The 22,216-nt window shown below is 38.6% G+C and overlaps 2 protein-coding genes and 1 long non-coding RNA gene across 4 annotated transcripts in view; 2 read left to right on the top strand and 1 right to left on the bottom strand.

Moving 5' to 3' along the window:
• The window catches only part of LOC127522901 (echinoderm microtubule-associated protein-like 6), a 52,541-nt gene extending 47,132 nt beyond the window's left edge, over window positions 1-5,409 (top strand). For both annotated transcript variants that reach the window (XM_051913247.1, XM_051913248.1), the window contains 5 exons: window positions 781-943; window positions 1,069-1,172; window positions 1,251-1,404; window positions 4,324-4,424; window positions 4,501-5,409. In XM_051913247.1, the coding sequence (XP_051769207.1) occupies window positions 781-943; window positions 1,069-1,172; window positions 1,251-1,404; window positions 4,324-4,424; window positions 4,501-4,525 (547 nt within the window). In that variant the 3' untranslated portion in view covers window positions 4,526-5,409. The remainder of the gene's footprint in view (window positions 1-780; window positions 944-1,068; window positions 1,173-1,250; window positions 1,405-4,323; window positions 4,425-4,500) is intronic.
• On the bottom strand, window positions 827-10,766 carry LOC127522903 (uncharacterized). The gene is made up of 3 exons (XR_007932770.1): window positions 10,619-10,766; window positions 10,213-10,300; window positions 827-920 (listed from the first exon to the last, which is right to left on the bottom strand). It is a non-coding gene; the product is annotated as an uncharacterized LOC127522903 (long non-coding RNA).
• Window positions 10,767-13,807: 3,041 nt separating this feature from the next.
• On the top strand, window positions 13,808-18,042 carry LOC127522986 (protocadherin-20-like). Its single transcript, XM_051913387.1, has 2 exons — window positions 13,808-13,975; window positions 14,588-18,042. Exons 1-2 carry the CDS (start codon window positions 13,925-13,927, stop codon window positions 17,183-17,185), a joined length of 2,649 nt encoding a protein of 882 aa, XP_051769347.1. The 5' UTR covers window positions 13,808-13,924; the 3' UTR covers window positions 17,186-18,042.
• Window positions 18,043-22,216: the final 4,174 nt, after the last annotated feature.

The following is a 22,216-nucleotide window of genomic DNA, read 5'->3' on the forward strand; positions in this document are numbered from 1 at the left end:
AACAGCCACGTCATTTAACACCACATTGACCTCAGGAAAGTTATTCAATGTTCACAGTTCATTAGTTATAAAAAAGCTTATTTAATGTTTATTATATTTGTATGTTCGAATAAATGTTTTCATGAAGACAAGCGCTTGTGAAAACTACCTTATGTGCAACCGAGTTATACAAACATTTCAGTTTTTATTTGAGTGTAATTATTATATCTGAAAATAAATAGCAGTTAAATATAATAGTTTAGGCTCTGATGTCAATTTTAACCTCTAATAATATAGAAATGTACCAAATAAAAGGGGTTCCCAGTGTAGTCTAAGAAACACAAACTTTATTGGTATCAGATATCATTATAAATAATCGGTAATATCAGCTGAGAACTTTAGTATCTGTGCATCTCTAAATAAAATACATGATCAAAAATATAGAAAAAAAAATCTTAAATTAAGATACATTTACTTGAGAAGAAAAATGACTTAAAATATTAAGTTTTATCTACTGAAATTGATCAAAATTAAGCGAGTTTTTGCTTAAAACAAGAAAAAATATGTCAACGGGGAAGAAAAATAATAAAATAATAGTTTATTTTTCTTAAAACATTGACAGACGATTTTTTTCAGAAACCGAGACATTTTGCTTCTGAAGTAAGAGTATCTTGATTCAAGAATGTTTAGATATTTTAAACAGTAAACAAGACAAAAATACTGAGCAAGAAAAACATGTTTTCAGTGCATTAATCAGATCATGACGTTTCAAGCAGTGTTCGTCCTGTTGTCTTCACACAGGTTCAGTTCTGATAACCGGCTGCTGGCCGTCGGATCGGTGGAGTGCGCGGTAGATTTCTACGATCTCACTCTGGGTCCGGCTCTCAATCGCATCGGCTATTGCAAAGATATTCCTGGCTTTGTGATCCAGCTGGACTTCTCTGCTGACAGCAAATACATTGAGGTACAAAAACAGAAAACATGCAAGTGACTAAATAATCAGTGATAATAAGTGATGATGTTGTAAAGTTTATGAAATGGCAGGTATAGTTTATAAATAAAGTGCATTAATGGAGGTCATGTGTTCAGGTCTCTACAGGCTCATATAAGCGGCAGGTTCATGAGGTTCCCAGCGGTAAAATCGTCACAGAGCAGGCCCAGATCGACAGGATCACCTGGGCTACATGGACCAGGTGAGACACGGATCTCTATATAAAAATAGCCACGAATGTTGATGCGTGATACTGTGGTAAACTCTTTCTCCTGTACAGTGTTCTGGGTGACGAGGTTTTGGGCATCTGGCCGCGTAACGCAGAGAAAGCAGATGTGAACTGCGCCTGTGTTTCTCACGCCGGGCTGAACGTGGTCACCGGAGATGATTTTGGTCTCGTGAAGCTCTTCGACTTCCCCTGCTCGGAGAAATTTGTAAGTCAACTTGTAACTTGAGTCAAATTTATTCATAGACTTTAAGTGCTACTTTGTGACGTTGTACTGTAACCTACGGGAGAACAGCTGATTTGCCGTACGTGACAGATTAGGTAAGTAAATGTTATGTTTAATGGCATGTGGCGCTGTAATTGTATCTGTATATTATTGGGAGAACGCATTATGACTGAGTTTACTTCCAGTAGCCATTGCTAAAAACCTTATTATTAACCATATTAAGTCAGAATAGAAATGACATAAATTAGCATAAATCAGAAAGAGAATTTACAAATGTTTTATATAATAATAAGGATAAATATAGCTGCGACCAGCAATTATCAGGGTTCAAGCACTTTAAGGCCTTTAAGCACACGCGTAAAAAGGTATAATGTTTTATTTAACAAGCCTGTAACCATCTCGATCATAGATGGAAAAGATCATTTACAGCCAATACAGGCAGTTCACCATAGGAAATTTATGGTTTTTAAAGCTTTTTTACAGTTATAGCGCCACCTATGGTCCGCTCTCCATAAAAGTTTGCATGCTTGTTTAGTGTCATATGTCACATGTGCTCACCTAATTTCGTGTAAGTTTCAGTTTAGGAATTATAGGCTTTTTTGTACAATTAGTCACACCCATTTTCTAAATTACCCTATTATAGACATCCAAATGCAAAAGTTATATTTTTTTATTGATATTTATTGACCTAGAGAGTTCAGAAAATTGTGCTGCAGTGGTTTTATCGAGGTTGAGTAAAAAACCTAGGACTAGTTCACAAAAGTAGGTTTTTCAAATAATCTCCAATATTTAACGAACGATTCGTTTGACAGCAGTGGTCCTAAAGGCAAAGTTGTTCGGAATGAGGAGTTCTATTACATGGTATGAATCTTGTGCGCATGTTTAAAAATTACAATCCTTTACGCACATGAAAAGCGCAATGCGATATATTTTGAATTTCTAGGGCCGTGAGTCACACAGGCCCAACAAGTTTCGTTCCAATCAGCCACTTGTACTTCATTGGCCAACGGCAGCCATGTTTTTCAAGATACACAAATGTCCTCATAGGTAATTGCAGCACATTGGACAAAGACACTGCATGCCAATTTTCAAGTAAATCAGACTGACTGTTGCGTAGCTATAGCCATTTTCGTGTTTTTTTCCATTTTATAGCACCACCAAGTGGCCAGTCGTAGCATCCTTTTTCACACAACTACAGACTGAGCCCATACATAGGTGGACCGAGTTTGGTGAAATGATCTCATTCCATTCAAGACGGAATACCGTTTCACTTAAAGCGGCCACGCCCATTTTGAACGTTTTGGTGACTTTTTTCCAATAATTATTGACAGTCAGACTCCAGAGAATCTTGCTGTACTGGTTTGGTTCCGATCAGGCGACAAATCTAGGACCAGTTTGCAAAAGTAGGGTTTTAAAAAAATCTGAAATACCCAAAAATTTCAATCGAATACAAGACATTCGTCTTGAGCCAAAGATTCCAACGATATAAGACACTCGAGTCTCCAACGACGAGCGGTTTAGGAGTTATGAGCGATTTCGTACTTTTCACCTCTGTAGCGCCACCATCAGGCCGATTAAGGGAAAGCCTCTGTGACATTGTAGACGGGGTGGGTACTACCGACCCTCAAAGTCTCTGCGACTTTCGGTTTGGTCTGCCCGATCACTTTTAGGTCAGAATACTGATCTTTGAAAATCCTATCAATCACAATAGGGTTTCAGCATTACACACTTGAACCATAGACTGCAAAAAAATAAAAAATATGGACGACGCACCTCCACTCTTTTCCATTGTAGAAAAGTGAAGCCGCCAATGTCCCGATATAGCGCTGACATCTTGTGCTGATTCGGAAGCCAATTCTGCGCAGTAGTGAGCATGAAGTTTAACCTTGCGCTATCAAGGCCCCGCCCACACTTGTGAAAAATTACAATCCTTTACCCACATGAAAAGTGTGATGTCGCCCCCTAGTGGCCAATTTCTTTCGAATTTCTCACAGGCCTCTAGGGCCGTGAGTTACACAGGCCCAGCGAGTTTTGTTCCAATCGGCCTCTGCTAACTTTGTCTGACATTTCATTGGCCGACGGTGGCTGTGTTTTTCGAGATACACAAATGTCCTCATAGATAATCGCAGCACCTTGGACAAAGACACTGCATGCCAATTTTCAAGTAAATCGGACTGACTGTTGCATAGCTATAACCATTTTCGTGTTTTTTTCCATTTTATAGCGCCACCAAGTGGCCAGTCGTAGCATCCTTTCTCACGCGACCACAGACTGAGCCCATACATAGTTGGACCTAGTTTGGTGAAATTATCTCATTCCGTTCAAGACAGATAACCGTTTCACTAAAAGCAGCCACGCCCATTTCGGACATTTTGGTGACTTCGACTTTTTATCGATAATTATTCCCAACCCATGTCGGTGTGAAACAAACAGTTTTGGAAATGTAGAAATAAAAGTTAAAGCAAACCGTTACACGAAAAAAGTCAGTTGGTGCCTCAGTGTCATGACTACTTCACTCAGAGAAGCTGTCAATCACAGCTGTCAATCATGACGTCACACCCCCGTTTTTATAGCATCAAATAACTAACTAAAACCAAACTTATTAAAAAAAAAGCGAGCACTTGAACTTACATCAGCGTGATAAAAACTACATAAAACGACAGGAATCGTTTAAAAAGTTTAGTTAAATTGTTTCGTTTGTTTCACGTCCCATTAAATTACATGGAGAGGGCGGGGTTTACAAACTATACTGGGACCAACCACCTGGGGGCGATCAAGACGCCTTAGCTTTACTTTTCAGGACTTGTGCGGCACACTTAGCTTGATCCCTTATTATTAACCCCTGAATGGTTTATTTTAGAGCATTTGAGATTTTTACTAACGGTTTGTGTTTCTTCACAGGCCAAACACAAGCGTTACTTCGGTCACTCTGCCCACGTGACCAACATCCGTTTCTCTTATGACGACAAATATGTGATAAGTGTAGGAGGCAACGACTGTAGGTGAGCTGACGTCCATCCGTTTGTCTGTCTGTCAGTCAGTCTGAACTCTTATTAACGCATCTCCTCCGTCTCTCAGTGTGTTCGTGTGGAGATGTATCTGATTCCCGGCCGACAGCTCCAGCGTCCGGATGCTGCACTGCACTGTTATGCTGCGTTTTACCCCTCTAGACCTGATGGAGGACGGATGTGTGAGAGACGAGAGGGTTTTTTACCATTCTGTGAAGTGCAATGTTTACGCTCACATGTTCTTAAAAAAATATACACTCATAAATCATGCCAATATTTCAGAAATAAATGTATTTTTTGTTTGGATTCTGAAGTGCCTTGGAGACACAGTTTGCTGATCTTTGCCCCGAAATGTTCACATGATGCATATATGGTGCTAAATGGAATATGTCCACTTAGAGCTTTTTAAAATTATTTTAAAAACCATGCATTATGCAATTTTCTTTTTTTCCCCCCTTCTTTTTACATTTTGTACATAAATGTCTAACATATATATATATATAATCCTCTCATTAAATGCTCTTCCTGTTAAAAATATCCAAATACATGGGACTCAGGAGAAATTAAGTACTGTAATGTGTAGATGTTATATTTGACCTGTGCTATTTTTGTTAAAATATTTATTTTTTAATGTACGTATTTTACGTATGAAGTATGCAAATTAGTCGGTCTTCGAACTGTTGGCGTATATGAAACTTGCAAAAAAAAAAAGTCCAAATATAAAAGTGATATGAAATGTACGTAGTAGCGTTGTGTGTAGATTGCGATGCACTGTTTGTAGCCAATCACGTGACAGCAGCTGTTTATCGTGTGCAGATATCGAGTTATATCTGTCATTTGTATGTTCATGTTTTTTGTAATTTGTCTGATCAGAGGTCAGTCTAATTGAAAGATATATAATAATGCATGAATCGAAGTCTGTGTGATCGTTGGTCATGAATGAATACTGTTGTTTTATAATTAAAAAGAGAACAACGTGCTCACTGAGTGTTTTTCCATCTTTCACCAGCAGATGGCAGCGTGTCTGAACTGTTTCTCTCATCCAAGTCTGAGGCGATCTTATCAAAACAAATCATTTTTAATTCAATAGTGCGTAAAACATTTGGCAGCACGATTAAATAATTATATTATGGGATATATCGAGTTATGGAAGCAAAATAGTCCAAATTCAGCAGGGAATGAAAACAACAAAACAATGTTTTTGCCTGTAGCTTCAAAAAACCCTCGCGCTTGAAGCTGATTGGTCAGTGAACGTTCCTCGATGAACGCAACTTTTTCTCCGGATATATAACACTAATCAGCACATAAAAGAAAACAATACAGGGATTATTAATGAAGAGAACAGCATTCCAGATCCCACCCCACCACAGTGCAGATCCATGGAGTGTGTGAACGAGATTGTGAGTCATCAGTCTCTGGCACGCAAACACAAAACACACACACACACACACACACACACACAGTTCAAAATGTCATTCTGTTTTTGTAGATGGTGAAATTAGCTATTGTAAAACCACTAAAAATGCAAAACAGCCATGATTGGACTGATAGTAAATACCATGGTAGCGGTATATCATTTTGGAATAATCAACATCAGCAGTATATAAACTGTGATTAATGGAAGGTTTGTGAAGGTGCCAAAACATTCCAGTCATGGTTTCTTGCCACATTCAGTTTCGCTTCAGAGCACAATCATTATTCAGACAACAGTGAGTGTCTGAGCTTCACATCTCTAGTTAGTATTCATCTGTTTCTGTGTTTTACTTTTGAAGAGCAGATAATGAACTTACACAGTAACAAAATCAAGAAATTGCATTGTACTTGCAAAGTGTCTGGAGACACAAAATTCAATTAAATTGTAAAAAAAAAACAGCACAAGAAAACCAAAATAAATAAATGCCCCAAATTACCCCCCCCCCCCCCCCCCCCCCAAAAAACAAAAACAAAAAAAATAACATAAATGGACAAATACCTAAAAAAAAAAAAAAAAAAAAACACCCCAAATAAAATAAATGTACTGAATAAATAACTCTCCAAAAATACCCCCCGCCAAAAAAAGAAATTTAAAAAAAAAAAAAATGACATAAATCCCTAAAGATACCCACAAATAACATAAATAAACAAATAAATACATAAATAAAAAATACCATCCCTCTAAAAGAAACTAATTAAATTAAATTAAATAAAAATTCCCTTAATAAAATACATTTTCTGAATAAATAAATAAATCCCCAAAAATACCCTCCCCAAAAAATAAATAAATAAAATAAACAAATCCCTAAAGATACCCACAAATAAAATAAATAAACAAATAAATACATAAATAAAAAATACCATCCCTCCAACTAAAAGAAACTAATTAAATAAAATTAAATAAAAATTCCCTTAATAAAATACATTTAATGAATAAATAAATAAATCCCCAAAAATACCCTCCCCAAAAAATAAATAAATAAAATAAACAAATCCCTAAAGATACCCACAAATAAAATAAATGTACTGAATAAATAAAGAAGTCAATAAATAATCGAACAAGAAATCCTCTAAAATACCCTCCCCTAAACTAAATTAAATTAAATAAAAATTGCCTAAATTTCCTGAATGAATGACACTTTGAATGAATCACATTGAAAACTGTACAAACTCTTTGGGGTCATGTGTGATTCTTGCTCATTTATCAAACGTGCAGTTTGATTTTATAGGGTACATTTACACGACAATGATGTACTAAAAAACGTTTTCATGTTTTTCAGACATCAATGTTGTCAAAACGATCTCGTTCGTAAAAACGACTAAAATCGCTGTGTTCTGCTGCCAGGCCAGCAGATGGCGATGTCACTTTGTAAACGCACCTATAGACTGAACATGTAATACACGTGTTTCAGACAAGTCTGCTTTTTTCCCGCGGAATTAGGCTACTTTAACACTATTGCCTCGGGTTGTTTGAAGCAACCCTAAATAACATAATATTTAACCCCTGGAATGCGAATTTTACCAGGGGAACCCTGCCAAAAATGTGGATTTTACCCCCGGGAATGCGATTTTTCCTAGCAACGTGATTGGGCTAGTTTTGAGTAGCAAGTGGGCGGGTTTTGTTGTGAAAACACTGGCAACACTGGTTTCAGGATCATTTGTGATTTTATTTCACATCTAGAAGAGAGGCGTACACCACATGTTTTTTACGTTTGTTTCTCAGAATCACACATGCGCACATTTGAGAAATAATCGTAAGATCAGATGTAGGGCGGTTTCTTTTTAAATGAGGCGCCTGCAGGTCACTTGGGTTTTAAAATGCCACACTGAATGGAGAGTTTGAGACGCAGCTTATGCATAAGTGCTGCCTCATTAATGTTTCACAGACTTAAATATCACAAATCCAGCTCAGTCTTGTGCTAATGCAGCTCATGCTGTATAATGTGTGAAATTAATGGCCCAAGCTTTTTCATTCAGATTGTCAGCTTTGGTTTGAATTGTTTATAAATTAAAAAACAACATAAAATTGTCTGTTCTCTAGCAGCTAAAGCTTTAGTGTGCTGCAGTTTGAAATGGGCTCTGACGTACATTGAGTTTATCTTTGCACACTTTCAATCTCTTTATGGATGTGAAATGAGTCTAAATCATATTTGTTATTCTCGCCTCGTTCCCCTCGAGTCATCCTGGGACGTGTCTCTCATATGTTCTAGGCTCTGCTATCGATGTAGCTTAAAGGCGCTTTAATTAAAACTAGAGCACAAAGTATTGTGACATCTGGCCTGAAATCTAACGCAACATTCGCTGCATTTACTGGCAATCAGTGTTTCACCGTACAGCATCCCTGTGTCCTTAAGCCAGCATTAAATGAGATCACACACACACACAGCAAACAGAAAAACAGCCCATGTGCCCACATCTCATTTTCAGAATAAATAAAAGCATACGGCTGATGAAAATGTGTGAATGCAATCAATGCAGATTTCATCAAGCACTAACAAAAACTACAATAAAGCACCACATTTCTTGTTTATCTTTTATAACTTCGCATGCACTGTTCTGAAGGGTGTTTGTGTGTGATCATTTGATACACGTGTGTCATAAAGACATCCCTGACAGCAACATAGTGTCGGCCCAGATCCGGCCCACATCTGGTCCGTGTGTAATCCACATGTACCAGATGTGGGCCGGATCTGGGCCACACTATGTTGCTGTCTGGGATGCTTTGACCTGTGAACCATCTCACACCTGCAGCTGATGCACAACACCTGTATCCAGAGATCTGAATCTGGTGAAAAATGATATAAATACTGTTTAGTTTCTCACACAATCCGATCGTTTCGTGTCTTAGGACATCAATGTGTCGTCACGAGCCGCAGGGTTTAATTTGGATTTGTCTGTGCATGTTTTTTTGACTCTTATTGATTGTGTTCCCATTGACATGCATTATACGACTGACAGACCGCAACAGTTGGAGTTAAAAATCATCATTTGTGTTCTACTGAAGAAACAAAGTCACCTACATCTTGGATGCCCTGGGGGTAAGCAGATAAATTTTCATTTTTGGGTGAACTATCCCTTTAAGAACTAGTTTGACCAACTAGCAGTTGCATGTCATTTTTGATCTTAATGTTTTATTTTTTAAATGCAATGTTCAAATCTCAAAATCCAAACAACTGGGTAATCAGTCTTACTTTTAATTTTTTTAAATCCAATTAAAAAAAAATGTTATGAAGAGTCTTAAAGGAAAAACAACTAACTTTTTTAGTTTATGCAACCGGCCACAGAAAATGACAATTAAAGTTGGCATGCAATAAACTCAAACCCTATATATTTTCTAAATGAATATTATTAATCTTACTGCGAACAATTAATCCATGCATATATTTTATTTTTTAAATTGCAACGTCCACATCTCAAAATCCAATTACACACTAAAAAATGCTGGGTTGAAAACAACTCAAGTTGGGTTGAAAATGGACAAATCCAGCGGTTGGGTTAAATGTTTGACCAATATGCTGGCCAGTTTTATTTAACTCAACTATTAATTAAAAATGACTATATGTCTGGCTTAAAATGAACCCAAAATATGTTGGAAATTAAAAATCAGACACATAATTACTAGAGGAAACAATAATAATCAAAAGGTGAACATTTATTAATGTTTATTGTTTAATTATTATTCATTAAACTTATTAATAAATGTTCATTTCCAACATACTTTGGGTTCATTTTAAGCATGAAATACAGTCATTTTTAAGCAACAGTTGAGTTAAATAAAACTACCCAGCAGATTGGGCAAACATTTAACCCAACCGCTGGGTTAAAACAACCCAATCGCTGTCCATTTTCAACCCAACTTGGGCTGTTTTTAACCCAACATTTTTTAGAGTGTAACATCTGATTAATAGAAACAAGTCCCCTTTTTTGTTTCTGGATAATTTTTCACTCAGATGTACATCACAATATGAAAAAAAATAAAATAATTGTCACTACTTCCATTTCATAGCAACTTGAGTAGTTAAAAGTATTTTTTTCATGTACTGTACATACAGTAGAGTGTCTTTTCACCTTAAAGGTGCAAAAGTACCCTTATTTTTTATAAGGGTCAGAGAGAGTGTGGATAATACATACTATATGCAAAAAATAAATTATGAAACAAAGAGCGTGCATTGACCCCCTGTTAAAAATTCTGAAAAAGCGCTTTACAAACAGTCCGTTGATTATGTGGATGATCCTCGTGTTAAACTCTCATACTGTACATGCCCTGAGGGACTGAAGAGTAAGAAATGGCTCTGAATGTTCCACCCACCGTTTACCCAAAATCCTGTTCAACAGAACTATTCCGCCTCTTCTGGAGCCGCTGACACCTCACGAGGCGTGTCGCCTCACGAAACCTTCTGAAAACACACCGAGAGAAAGTTTACTAAAAGTGACGCACGCTGACTGTCACACCTGCTGTAGAAACGAGTTAAGACAAAAGCCATTCAGAGATCCGTGTAGATAATGCGTGTCATTCTCGTCACTTTTGTTGATTTCAGGGTGTAATTTGTTCAAGGTTTAGTCAATCAGAACTGAAGTGTTCTTGTAAACGCACATTATAAAACAGGCCTATTCTACTCTTTGATTTTCGGGATCGCATCTACATGATAAACTTTAAAAATATGCAGAGCTGAAATCAAACATACAATATTGTGTACAGACGTGCAGTGACATACCTTGTGTGTTGCAACTCTACCCATAACCGACTGAACGAACTCATCCTGGCCTGCAGCTAAAACGACAATGAACATAATTATAGTGAGTATTTGTTTGAGAGCTGTTTGCTCAGGTGAATCAAATCATCACTGAACAAGATCCAGATATTTGTGTCTCATTTCTGGTTTGTGGTTGTGAGTGGGTGCAGGTGAGATTGCAACTACATCGCTTCACGTTCCACTAATCATTGACTGTGTAAACTCATAAAATCGGCATTATTTCGACATATTTCGGCGTGAAACGGCTTCGCTAACAAGAACAAATGTAGGGCGGGGCTTGATTCTGTCCGTTGGGAATTGATTGGATGGTTGTGGTTTGCTATTGGTGGATCTCATGTGAGTGACAGGTTGCCCTGCCCTCGTCATCAGAGAAGAGATGTTGCTGCAAGAGGGAGGGGAAGTTATGTAAACATCTATCTATGTAAACATGCACTAGACGGACGTGTATGATCATTACGCTCGCGTCTGGCATCTTTTGCAGCGCCTCGCACATGAGCGTCGCGTTTTAAAGACGGCATAACTTTTACACGCAGCGCCGCTCATCAATGTCAGTTCCAAAACAGTGGACCAATCAGAAGAACTCGGGGGCGGGGCAAGCGTTGCAAGCTTCTGTTTACAGTAGCAAGTTGGCGTGGCAACTGTTTTATTTGTTCGTTTTCGCCGTTATTGTATCCCATCTCAAAAGCGCGTCTCGAGACCCTTGCGTTCTGCGCAGCGCTTTTTTTAAAGTTATTCCTGAGCGCTGCGTCTCGCATTTTTAGTTCTGTGTGAACGAGCCCTTATTCTGATACAAGATTACGAGGAACAATTTAAAAAATAATGACGTGCACGGATAAATCATTTAGGGGCCGTTCACACAGAACGTGTTTTTCTATTCCAATGCGCTACTTTTCCATCGTTTTTCTATGTAAACATGCTAGACGGACGTGTATGACCGTTACTCTCGCGTCTTTTGCAGCGCCTCACACATGAGCGGCGCGTTTTTAAGATGCTGCGTCAAGTTAAAAGAATTGCAAGTTTTACACGCAGCGCCGCTCATCAATGTCAGTTCCAAAACAGTGGACCAATCAGAAGAACTCGGAGGCGGGGCAAACGTTGCGAGCTTCTGTTTACAGTAGCAAGTTGGCATAGCAACTGTTTTATTTGACGGCAACATGGCGGAATAGTATATATCTATTCTGCTGTTTGCTTATTTGTATTGTTTCTGTTATTGCCGTTATTCCATCACGTCTCAAAAGCGCGTCTCGAGACCCTTGCGTTCTGGACTGCGCTTTTTTAAAAAACATTCCTGAGCGCTGCATCTGGCGTTTTTAGCGAGACACAGTTTTTGCTTTGAAAAACATGAGACGCGGGGAGTGAAATGGGGAAAAAACGCAAAGTCTCGATATGCGTTATTTTAAAAGTTGAACTGATTTTAACTTGAGCACCACTTTTATAGTTTGCCATGTCATGCACGAGACGCTGCAAAAGACGCAAGACGCGAGCGTAACGGTCATACACGTCCGTCTAGCGCGTTTAGATAGAAAAACAATGGAAAAGTAGCGCATTGGAATGGAAAAACGCGTTCTGTGTGAACGGCCCCTAAATGATTTATCCGTGCATGTCATTATTTTTTAAATTGTTCCTCGTAATCTTGCATCAGAATAAGGGCTCGTTCACACAGAATGTGTCTTTGCATCTAAAAACGCGAGACGCAGTGCTCAGAAATTGTTTTAAAAAAGCGCTGCGCACAACGCGAGGGTCTCGAGACGCGCTTTTGAGACGTGATGCAGTAACGGCAATAAAGACCAAATAAAACAGTTGCCATGCCAACTTGCTACTGTAAACAGAAGCTCGCAACGCTTGCCCCGCCTCCGAGTTCTTCTGATTGGTCCACTGTTTTGGAATTGACTTTGATGAGCGTGTAAAAGTTGAAATTCTTTTAACTTGACACGGCGTCTTAAAAACGCGACGCTCATGTGCGAGCCGCGAGTGTAACGATCATACACGTCCGTCTAGCGCATGTTTACATAGAAAAGCAATGGAAAAGTAGCGCATTGGAATGGAAAAACGCGTTCTGTGTGAACGGCCCCTTCGGCTATAATAAACACTGCAATATCCCATAAACAAAAATACAAACAGTCCATTTTGATTTCATGGCTATTTGAATGTATGTGAATGTAAAAGAGATACATTTTACCACCTGCAATGCAAAAAACATGTCAACGGTTTATGTCAATGTTAAACATCATGTGATGTTCCATGGGATTGTGTGTAATCACAGAGTTAAAGCTCAGAGCGGTTGTGTGTGGTTACTCTGTCAGATGGACAGTATGTTCTCAATCAAAGTCAGCATCTGTTGATGTGGTTAAAAACGCTCAGATTAAGAGAAGTTGATTTGGGTGAAGGTTACGCTGATGGTTCACCCTGTACATTCAGCAGCTTCTTTCTTCTTTAACACTAATCCTCACATTATCACTAATGTGATGCTCTGGGAGGAAATAAGTGTTTAGTTCTACAAGAAATTGTTCAGCAAGTGTGGCAGAGACAAAGAAAGAGAGTCATATTTATTATCAGCTTGTGAGTTTTATGTAAATGGAGGGTTAATGTAATCTCAACCGCAGGGCTGTAAAAGCGTACGTGCTCTCTTTTGCTTTACTTCCACTAGGAACTTATTTTGTTACCGCAGTATTGATCTGTGCAGTAACTACTCATGCATATTTGCTGTACCTTTTCTCTAAGGTTTCAGAGTTGTATGCAATATTAAAAATACTGATCTGAAGAACCTAATGAGACATCAAAAACTTTTCTCTAGAAAAAGTCAAAAAAGTTTCTTGTAAAGAAGAGAAGTGAACTCTACATAACCATATACATTATGAATTTATCAGCTGCCTCTAAGAGTAAAACTACAGAACAGAATTATTATAATAATTCATAAATGTAGAGAAAAGAGAATAACTTCACTCCTGTCATGCTGGTGTTTTCTTAACCACAAAATAATAAATCATTCAGGCTAAAACTATTTAAACATATATAAACGTGATTTGACTTGCAAATGAGGTGTTTCCAGACTTGTCCCTCTGCGTCAACGCTGGTTGGTCGCGCCAGACCTCATTAGCATGCGGTGGGCGTGTCTGCAGCGTATCAGTCAGATGAATGAGTAGAGCGCGTCAGTCGCGCATCGGGCAGCGAGTGAGAACTCAGCCGCTCACCGGCGCTCAGAATGCGGCTGCTACTGTGAACTCATCCCGCTCCCGTTCCCTGTGACGCCAACACTGAACGGGAAACATGTGGAACACTAAAAGAGGAACCTGCCTAAGCAGCAAAGGAGAGATATGGGTAAGTTTCTTAAACTCAAGGAAAACTGAATTATCATGACATCAAATTCTCTTGATAGTATCTGTAGTTTTCTTAATAATATCTTTAAGATTTTTATATGATCCAAATCCATCCTAATACTTATATATGTCTGTGAATCACAGGATGGATTTTACACTAATTGAATTATTTATATATATATATATATATATATTGCAATCCCTTATAATAATCATAGTTTGTCAAAAAAACATTAGTTATTAGTTAAAACTGTGGTGTCATCACCAAATAAATTAAACTGAGAGAAAGATTCTAGAAGCATAGTACACTGTTTGAAAGAGGTTTACATATTAATATTTTACCTTAGTAAAATAACTATAGAAATTATGACAGAAATTATGGTAAATAAATGGGTAAATATTTTGTCATATCAGTAGGGTTTGATGTAGATTTAGTCCAACCATCTCCAAATGATCACACACATAAGTGTTAAACTGTGCTTAATGTATAATTTATCATCTTTGCTTTCTTATTTTTATGCATACTTTCAATTTGATTTTAAAGCATGATGTTTTTTACTTTACTTATATTTCTGTTGCTTCCTATTAAATCATTTCTGTTGTTTATTTTCAGGGTTTGTTCATTCTCCTCCTGTACACCAGTCCTCTCTCCTGCTCTTCAAATTTCAGTCACCTCATCTATAAGATAAAAGAAGGATTACCTAAAGGGACACTCATAGGGGCTATCAGTAAGGACTTAAACTTGGATCTTTCCAGCGATCCCCCTCGCTCGTTTAATCTGGAGCAAAAAACGGCCGGCCAGCAGTATGTGAGTCTGAACAACACGACGGGGGAGCTGTTCACATCTGCCGTGGAGATCGACAGAGAGGCTCTGTGTGCCGAGTCCCACGAGGGCCAGGGCTGTGCAATCTTTCTGGATGTGTTAATCCTTCCTCAGCAGTATTTTCAGCTGGTTAAGATTAAGATCATCATCGAGGATGTCAATGATAACCGTCCACACTTCCCCGTTAACGAAATCACGATGTTCGTGCCAGAGAACGCACCGGTCAACGCCAGGTTCGCAGTGGAGCAATCAGCAGTGGATCCCGACATCGGGATTCATGGCGTTCAGACGTACTGGCTAGTTAACGACTATGGGGTTTTCACATTAGATGTAGAAGAGAACGAAGGGGGAGAACTGACGCCCTTTCTCATCATTATCGAGTATCTTGATAGGGAGACTCAAGCGAAGTATGTGACTGAGATTATAGCCGAGGACGGAGGCTCTCCGCCACTTCTGGGCACTGCCACTCTGACGATTATCATCACGGACGTCAACGACAATTGCCCCAAGTTTACAGAGTCACAAGTTAACGTTACCCTTTATGGAAACGCCACTAAGGGCATGCAGTTGGCTCGTCTACAAGCCTACGACCCGGATGAGGGGGCCAACGCCTTGATCACGTACACCTTCAGCGAACGGGTCTCCCAAGAAAGCAGAAACCTGTTTCATTTGGATACAATCACAGGGGTTCTTAAACTAGCAGGGAAGATAGACAACAATACCGGAAAGCTCTACAAACTAACCGTACTGGCCAATGGGCCGACATGTATTCCAGAAGTTGCAACGGTTACCATTCACGTCATCAGACAGCTTTCCGGCCCTCCGGCGGTTATACCGCGTTATATCGCGTCTGAGAAGGACGGGGTTGTGAGTTTAAGTGAATCAGAGCCACCGTTTTCACCCATTGCTTTTTTTACCATCAAAAACACTGAGCCACAACAGAAGATAGAGTGTCTTCTAGAAGGTACGGGTCCGTTTAGGCTTGTACCGTACGAACGCTTCAAAAACGAGTACTTGCTTGAGACCACTGAAGTACTGGATTATGAGCAGCAACAGGATTATGAAATGGTTGTTGTGGTCCGTAATGCTCATGGATTAGTAGTTAATACCGTAGTGAAGGTCCACGTGTTGGACGTTAACGACAACGCTCCGGTTTTCAAGCAGTCCTTCATTGACGTCACCGTGGAGGAGAACAACCCACCGAACACGTTCCTCGCTCAGCTTCAGGCGACCGATGCGGACAGTGAAAGCAGAGGCGAGGTTTATTACCTACTCGGTGCCGACGCTCCCACCATTTTTGACTTGGATAGGTCAACCGGGGTGTTGACGGTGTCCACGTCTCTTGACCGCGAGGAAAAGGAGACGTACCGCTTCATGGTGCGGGCCGTAGACCGCGGGACGCCGAGAAAGGAGTCAATCGCTACTGTGATTATCACCGTGCGGGATCGCAATGACAACAGTCCTCGCTTCATCAACAAGGATTTCACCTTCTTTGTGCCAGAGAACTTTCCAGGATTCGGGGAGATCGGCGTGCTCACGGTCACGGATGCGGACGCCGGGGAGAACGGATGGGTGGCTTTGTCCATCCTCAATGGGAGTGACATCTTCGTAATTGACACCGGACGAGGAGCGTTGCGGGCCAAGACCTCTCTGGATCGGGAGCAGCAGGGGACGTACTATGTCTGGATCGAGGCTATCGACGGAGGCGAACCGGCTCTTTCTTGCATCACAATGGTGACCGTTCTCCTCCTAGATGTCAACGACAACCCTCCGACTGTTCTTTTCCCCCAGTCAAACCAGTCATACATGCTGGTGCTTCCCAACACGCTTCCGGGAACGTCTATAACGGAAGTCTACGCGGTGGACCGGGACACGGGAATGAACGCTGTTATTGCTTACAGCATCATCAAGAGGACAGACGGAGAACCGGGATCGTTTGACATCGACCCGTACACGGGGAACATCACCTTGAGGAAAGCCCTGAACAATCGAGGACTATATAGTTTGTGGGTCAAAGTCAGGGATCACGGTCAACCAGAACTCTACTCTACTGTACTGGTCAACCTGTTTGTGAATGAAACGGTCAGCAATGAGACTCTCGTTCAGAGCTTGTTGCCCAGAGTGGTAGATATTGACCACGGCGAGGATCCTCCAGTTAAGGAAGGGAGGGAGGGTGATCGAGTGCCAAATCCGTGCCGCGAGTTGCAAGTGGTATTGCTTGCGCTGACGACTACCTGCCTCGGACTGTTTCTGACCGTTGTGTCATTGGTGACATTCATTTGCTGCAAGAAAAGAAAGCCGAAAAAGAAGAGATTAGACATCGAGATTCCTTTAAAACTCAACCATGAAATGGTGGACAAGAACCCAATGGAGATTTCAAACATATGACACTTGCCTGCTCAGCAAAAGACTGCTCGTACTGCCCAAATTATTCTGTTTACAATGTGTTTTGTGCATCTTAATATCTCTTTAAGTATAAAAAATGTATATATTGTGCATACAGTATGTTTTATAACTATGATGAAATCTATATATATATATATATATATATTGACAAGATCGCTGCAAAATTTGAAGATTTTGCTATTTGCATTCGCTGCCCAACATGCTTTTAATGTATCTTACAATGGTGCCCTCAGCAGTGTGTTGTGTCAAATTGTCAAACCTCTTTTATATGCCTGTCTTTGAAGCCCAATGCAGTTATTTACAAGAACATGGTTCTCCCTGTGGAAAGCTGTTCCCGTTCAGATGTTATGCTCCTCAAGTTTGTCATCACCTTTCCAAAAGAGATGAGAAATCAATTATTTCTCAGTGATTAACAGAAGTCGTTTGTGTTTTCTAGGGATGCACCGATATGAAAATTTTGGCCGATACCAATAACCGATAATTCTTTATATGTGAAATCCGATAACCGATATATTGGCCGATAAATCTAAATTAAACTTTTTACAGAGCCTGATTACGAAAACAAAAGTTCTTTTCTTATCAATAACAATAAAAAGGAACATATATATCGGCCGATACCGATATGGTGTCCGATATATCGTGCATCCCTAATCTCTTGAGCCCCAAAATGTCTCGGTTCCTCCAACTGATTTGTTCAGATCTGTTTGTGATGAATTTTTTACGTTTGTGGACTCAACTCAAAACTTTTTTTCAAAGAAGCTAAAGCTACATTTCTCTGATCTTGTTTCTCTGATGTGCAAGCAAAGAATTCATGAACATTAAAGTGCTTTATTTTCTTATTAATAGCTTGGATATGATGTTTTTTCATGTATTAGTAACTAAACTGGTATTATGACTCAGCAGTAACTGCTGAAAAATGCTTATCCTCATTTAAGCATCAATTTACACTGTTAAGATATTGTTCTTGGGAATCTACTGTAAATCGTTACGAGAAATCAAAAACCATTTGATTAGATCACTGTTTACAAGTTGAAGTGACTCTGTCTTGGAATGTGTACACATAGCATTGTGGTTTTTCTTTGGAAGAGATAAAATCCAAAGGGTTATCAAGAAGCATCTTATTAGAAACCAAGATGCAAACTAACAAAATTCCGCTGTTTTAATAAACAGTGAAAGAGATCTTGTGCGAATACATTTTCAAAAAAAAAAATACACAGAACTGTATTGTATAAGTTGAGGTCAAGAAATGTCACTTATAATGCCTTTGATGCAGCTAGAATTACACTAAGGGCTGATGGCGAGTCTTTTTGTTGTGGTGTGTTTGACATCTCGTTCTGTTCTTTTTAATCTACCTCTTTGTGTCGGACCAATGGGATGGTTTCTCCAGTGTCCCGACCCATGACGGGGTCAGATCAGGAGTGTGTGTTTAGCTCGTCATCGCTCGTGGAACACCATTCAGCTCTCTGAAACAGACATGGCCACTCGCCACTTCTATTATTCCCAAAACCAGTTGGGTTTCATTTTTCCCTTTCTCTCTCTGGAACACACTGAAACACTCACAATGGAAAGCAGTCATTTAAAACCACAAGAAGCCGGAGGACAGATAATGTATCGAGGCTTTGCGGTGCACAGGGCCTGTCACCTGGGTTCAGGTTCAACGCTTAAGCTGCTTACTTCACCAACAACATGTGTTCAAAACCGGCGGGAGACTGAAATCCACCAGCATGCATTTGAGAACATTTTCATCTGCGGGTCAAGATCAAGCATCTTATGTAGCACTTTATTAAATGCGTTTAAACGGGGGGTGTTAGCAATGCCAAGGTCGTGGGTTCGATTCCTCTGGATATTTATATAATGCATTAAAGGTTGCTTCAGATAAAAGCATTATAGATGCAAATGCATTACATTCACTGCGGAAAATTGGTGTAAAAACAATTTTCATTCAGTATTTTTGTCTTATTTTCTAGTAAAAAAAATATCTGCCAATGGGGTCAGAAATATAATCTAGTTTTATCTTTGAATTAAGCAGATTTTTCTGACTCCATTGGCAGATATTTGTTCTTGTTTTAAGCACAAACTCACTATATTTTGATGCATCTTTAGAAAAGAAGGCTTAATATCTAAAGTAATTTTGCATCTCAAGTAAATGTATCTTGATTTAAGAATGCTTAGATATTTGTACCGGAAAACAAGACAAAAATATTTTAGATATTAAGTTTTATTTTCTAAAAAAAAATAGTTTATGCAGAGAAATTATCTAGTTTTATCTGTGAATTAAGTTTATTTTTTTGACCCCATTGTCAGATATTTGTTTTTGATTTTAACAAACTCACTTTATTTTGATACATTTTTTTGAGTGAAAAATCTTGATTTAAGAATGCTTAGATATTTGTACTGGAAAACAAGACAAATATACTTTTTGCAGTGTGAATTTACATGAAATTTTGAAGTATAAGAAACTGAAATGGTGGTTTCTTGTAAGATATACTCCAATAATCTCCAATTTTTTACAACTTAGAAAAATTATTTTTCACAGGGCACCATTAATAACAACCTAAGCGAGCGTTCACATTGGCAGTGATTTAAAGTGACCAGAAATCATTCATTTTTAATGAGAGTTAATGAATTGAGTGCGAGCAACTATTGGCTCATTTGAATAAAGTTAAACATTGTTGCATCATCAATGCAGTTTGAAATCAAATCCGTGATAGATTATTCAAGTTCAAAGTAAACTTCTCTCAACGCAATGTTTTGATGACTGAATGGGTTCATTCAAGTCATATAAACAGCAGTTTAAACAGCTTTGATTATAAAAGGAACATGTTCTGTCACATTATGACACTTGCTGTAAGAAGAACAGTCTAACTTTATTAAGTGAGCTCCTATTGGCTGTTGGAGTGTTTTTAGTGTGGTGTTAGGTGATTATTAGGGCGTTACTTTTACATTTACATTCATGCATTTAGCAGACGCTTTTTAGATTGCATTCAGGGTATAAATTTGATCTGTTGATGCATAGCAGGGAATCGAACCCATGATCTCTGAGGATTGCAGCTCAAATCAAGTCTCTAGATCCCGAGACATGATTCAGGTTACATCCTTTCTTGACCATTTATGGTCTACCACACTGTAAACCCAAATAAGTTAAGAAATTCAAAGTTTAAGTAAGCAGAACTGGCAGATTTTTATTTTGTACTCACATATTTTAATTGTTCTTCACTTGAAATGTTTGAGTACACTAATTCATACATTTAAAGGGTTTAAAATTTTCTGTCAGCTACTCACCCTCAGGTCATTCCACACCTGTAAGACCTTCGTTCATCTCCAGAACACAAATTAAGATCATTTTTGGTAAAATCCGATGGCTCAGTGAGGCCTGCATTGACAGCAAGATAATTAACACGTTGCCCAGAAAGCTACTAAAAACATATTTAAAACAGTCATGTGACTACAGTGGTTCAACCTCAATGTTATGAAGCGACGAGAATACTTTTTGTGTGCCAAAAAATCAAAATAATGACAAAATATCTAGTGATGGGCGATTTCAAAACACTGCTTCATGAAGCTTTGAAGCTTTACGAATCTTTTGTTTCGAATCAGTGGTTCGGAGCGTGAATCAAACTGCCAAAGTCAGTGGTGAACCGTTGAAATTTTCGAAACACTTATGACGTAATGAAGACTCGTTTACTGAAATCACGTGACTTTGGCAGTTTGGTACACGCTCCGAACCACTGATTAGAAACAAAAGATTTGTAAAGCTTCGAAGCTTCATGAAGCAGTGTTTTGAGATCGCCCATCACTAGATATTGTTGAATAAAGTCGTTATTTTGGGGTTTTTTTGGCACACAAAAAGTATTCTCATCGCTTCATAACATTAAGGTTGAACCACTGTAGACACATGAACTGTTTTAAATGCGTCTTTAGTAACTTTCTGGGCATTGAAAGTGTTAATTGTCTTGCTGGCAATGCAGGCCTCACTGAGCCATCGGATTTCATCAAAAATATCTTAATTTGTTTTCCGAAGGTCTTACAGGTGTGGAACGACATGAGGGTGAGTAATTAATTACAGAATTTTCATTTTTGGGTGAACTAACCCTTTAACTTAAAATTTTCATCTAACCTCAATGTGAACATTTTTATTAGAGTAAACATAGCTAGCTAATTCAGAAAATGCTAACTTGCTAATTTGCTAACATGTTAACGATAACATGGTGCAGCAAACCAAGCCGCATGCTTCTAAATTAGCATAACAAAACATTAATCACTTCTAAATTTCCCACTTAGCATTAATCTTGCACAAAAAACATTATATAACACTTAATTTTAGCATTTATTCTCCCTTTTGAGTGCCATAGGCAAGGCATTCTGGGAAATAGAAATCCCAGCCAGTTTCAGTTAAACTTAAGTTTGTCTAAATTAAAATAAATAAGTTCATAAATCTCAAAACAATGAAACAGTTCAGTTTACTTAAAATATATTAGTTCTGTGAACTTGAAAGAAAAAGAAAGTGCTAAATACTCATAAAAGTTAATCTGACTGAACTAATTTGTTTAATTTAAGTTTGTCCTACTCAATAAATTATTTTGAGCGTTAGGGTTTACAGTGCAAGTGAAGTTGATTGGTTAGAAAAGTAACAGCACATGCGCTGCAACAATCCACAAGATTTGACGTTTGCAGCACAAACTGAAGTTTAATAGTGTTAGAGGTTTGTTCGAATCACTAACCGTAAATATGAGCAATAATAACAATGATGCTTTATTTAGCAAACAGCACTGTGCTGATTCAATAAACACCACTAAATGCATTAAAGCAAAATTTTTCCTCTACGAATCACATCCCTGCGGAGAAGTTCACACAAAAAAAATATTCTGCAATAATGTCATACTGTAGAAGTTATACATATTATGCAAGACACGTTTTTTTCCTCCTCTCATGTTATTCAATACATTCACTATGATGGGGTACAGTTGGGTCACATTTAATCTGAGCTTGATTACTCATGTCACTCTATAAGTA

The sequence above is a fragment of the Ctenopharyngodon idella genome, chromosome 11 (genome assembly GCF_019924925.1).
Source record: "Ctenopharyngodon idella isolate HZGC_01 chromosome 11, HZGC01, whole genome shotgun sequence".
NCBI classification, from domain to species: Eukaryota; Metazoa; Chordata; class Actinopteri; order Cypriniformes; family Xenocyprididae; genus Ctenopharyngodon; species Ctenopharyngodon idella.

What these genes read in the sequence shown, in the direction of transcription:
- LOC127522986 (XM_051913387.1), top strand. Translation starts at nt 13,925, where the DNA reads ATGTGGAACACTAAAAGAGGAACCTGCCTAAGCAGCAAAGGAGAGATA. An exon ending in GCAGCAAAGGAGAGATATGG is followed by an intron (nt 13,976 to 14,587) that starts GTAAGTTTCTTA and finishes GTTTATTTTCAG; the next exon opens with GGTTTGTTCATTCTCCTCCT.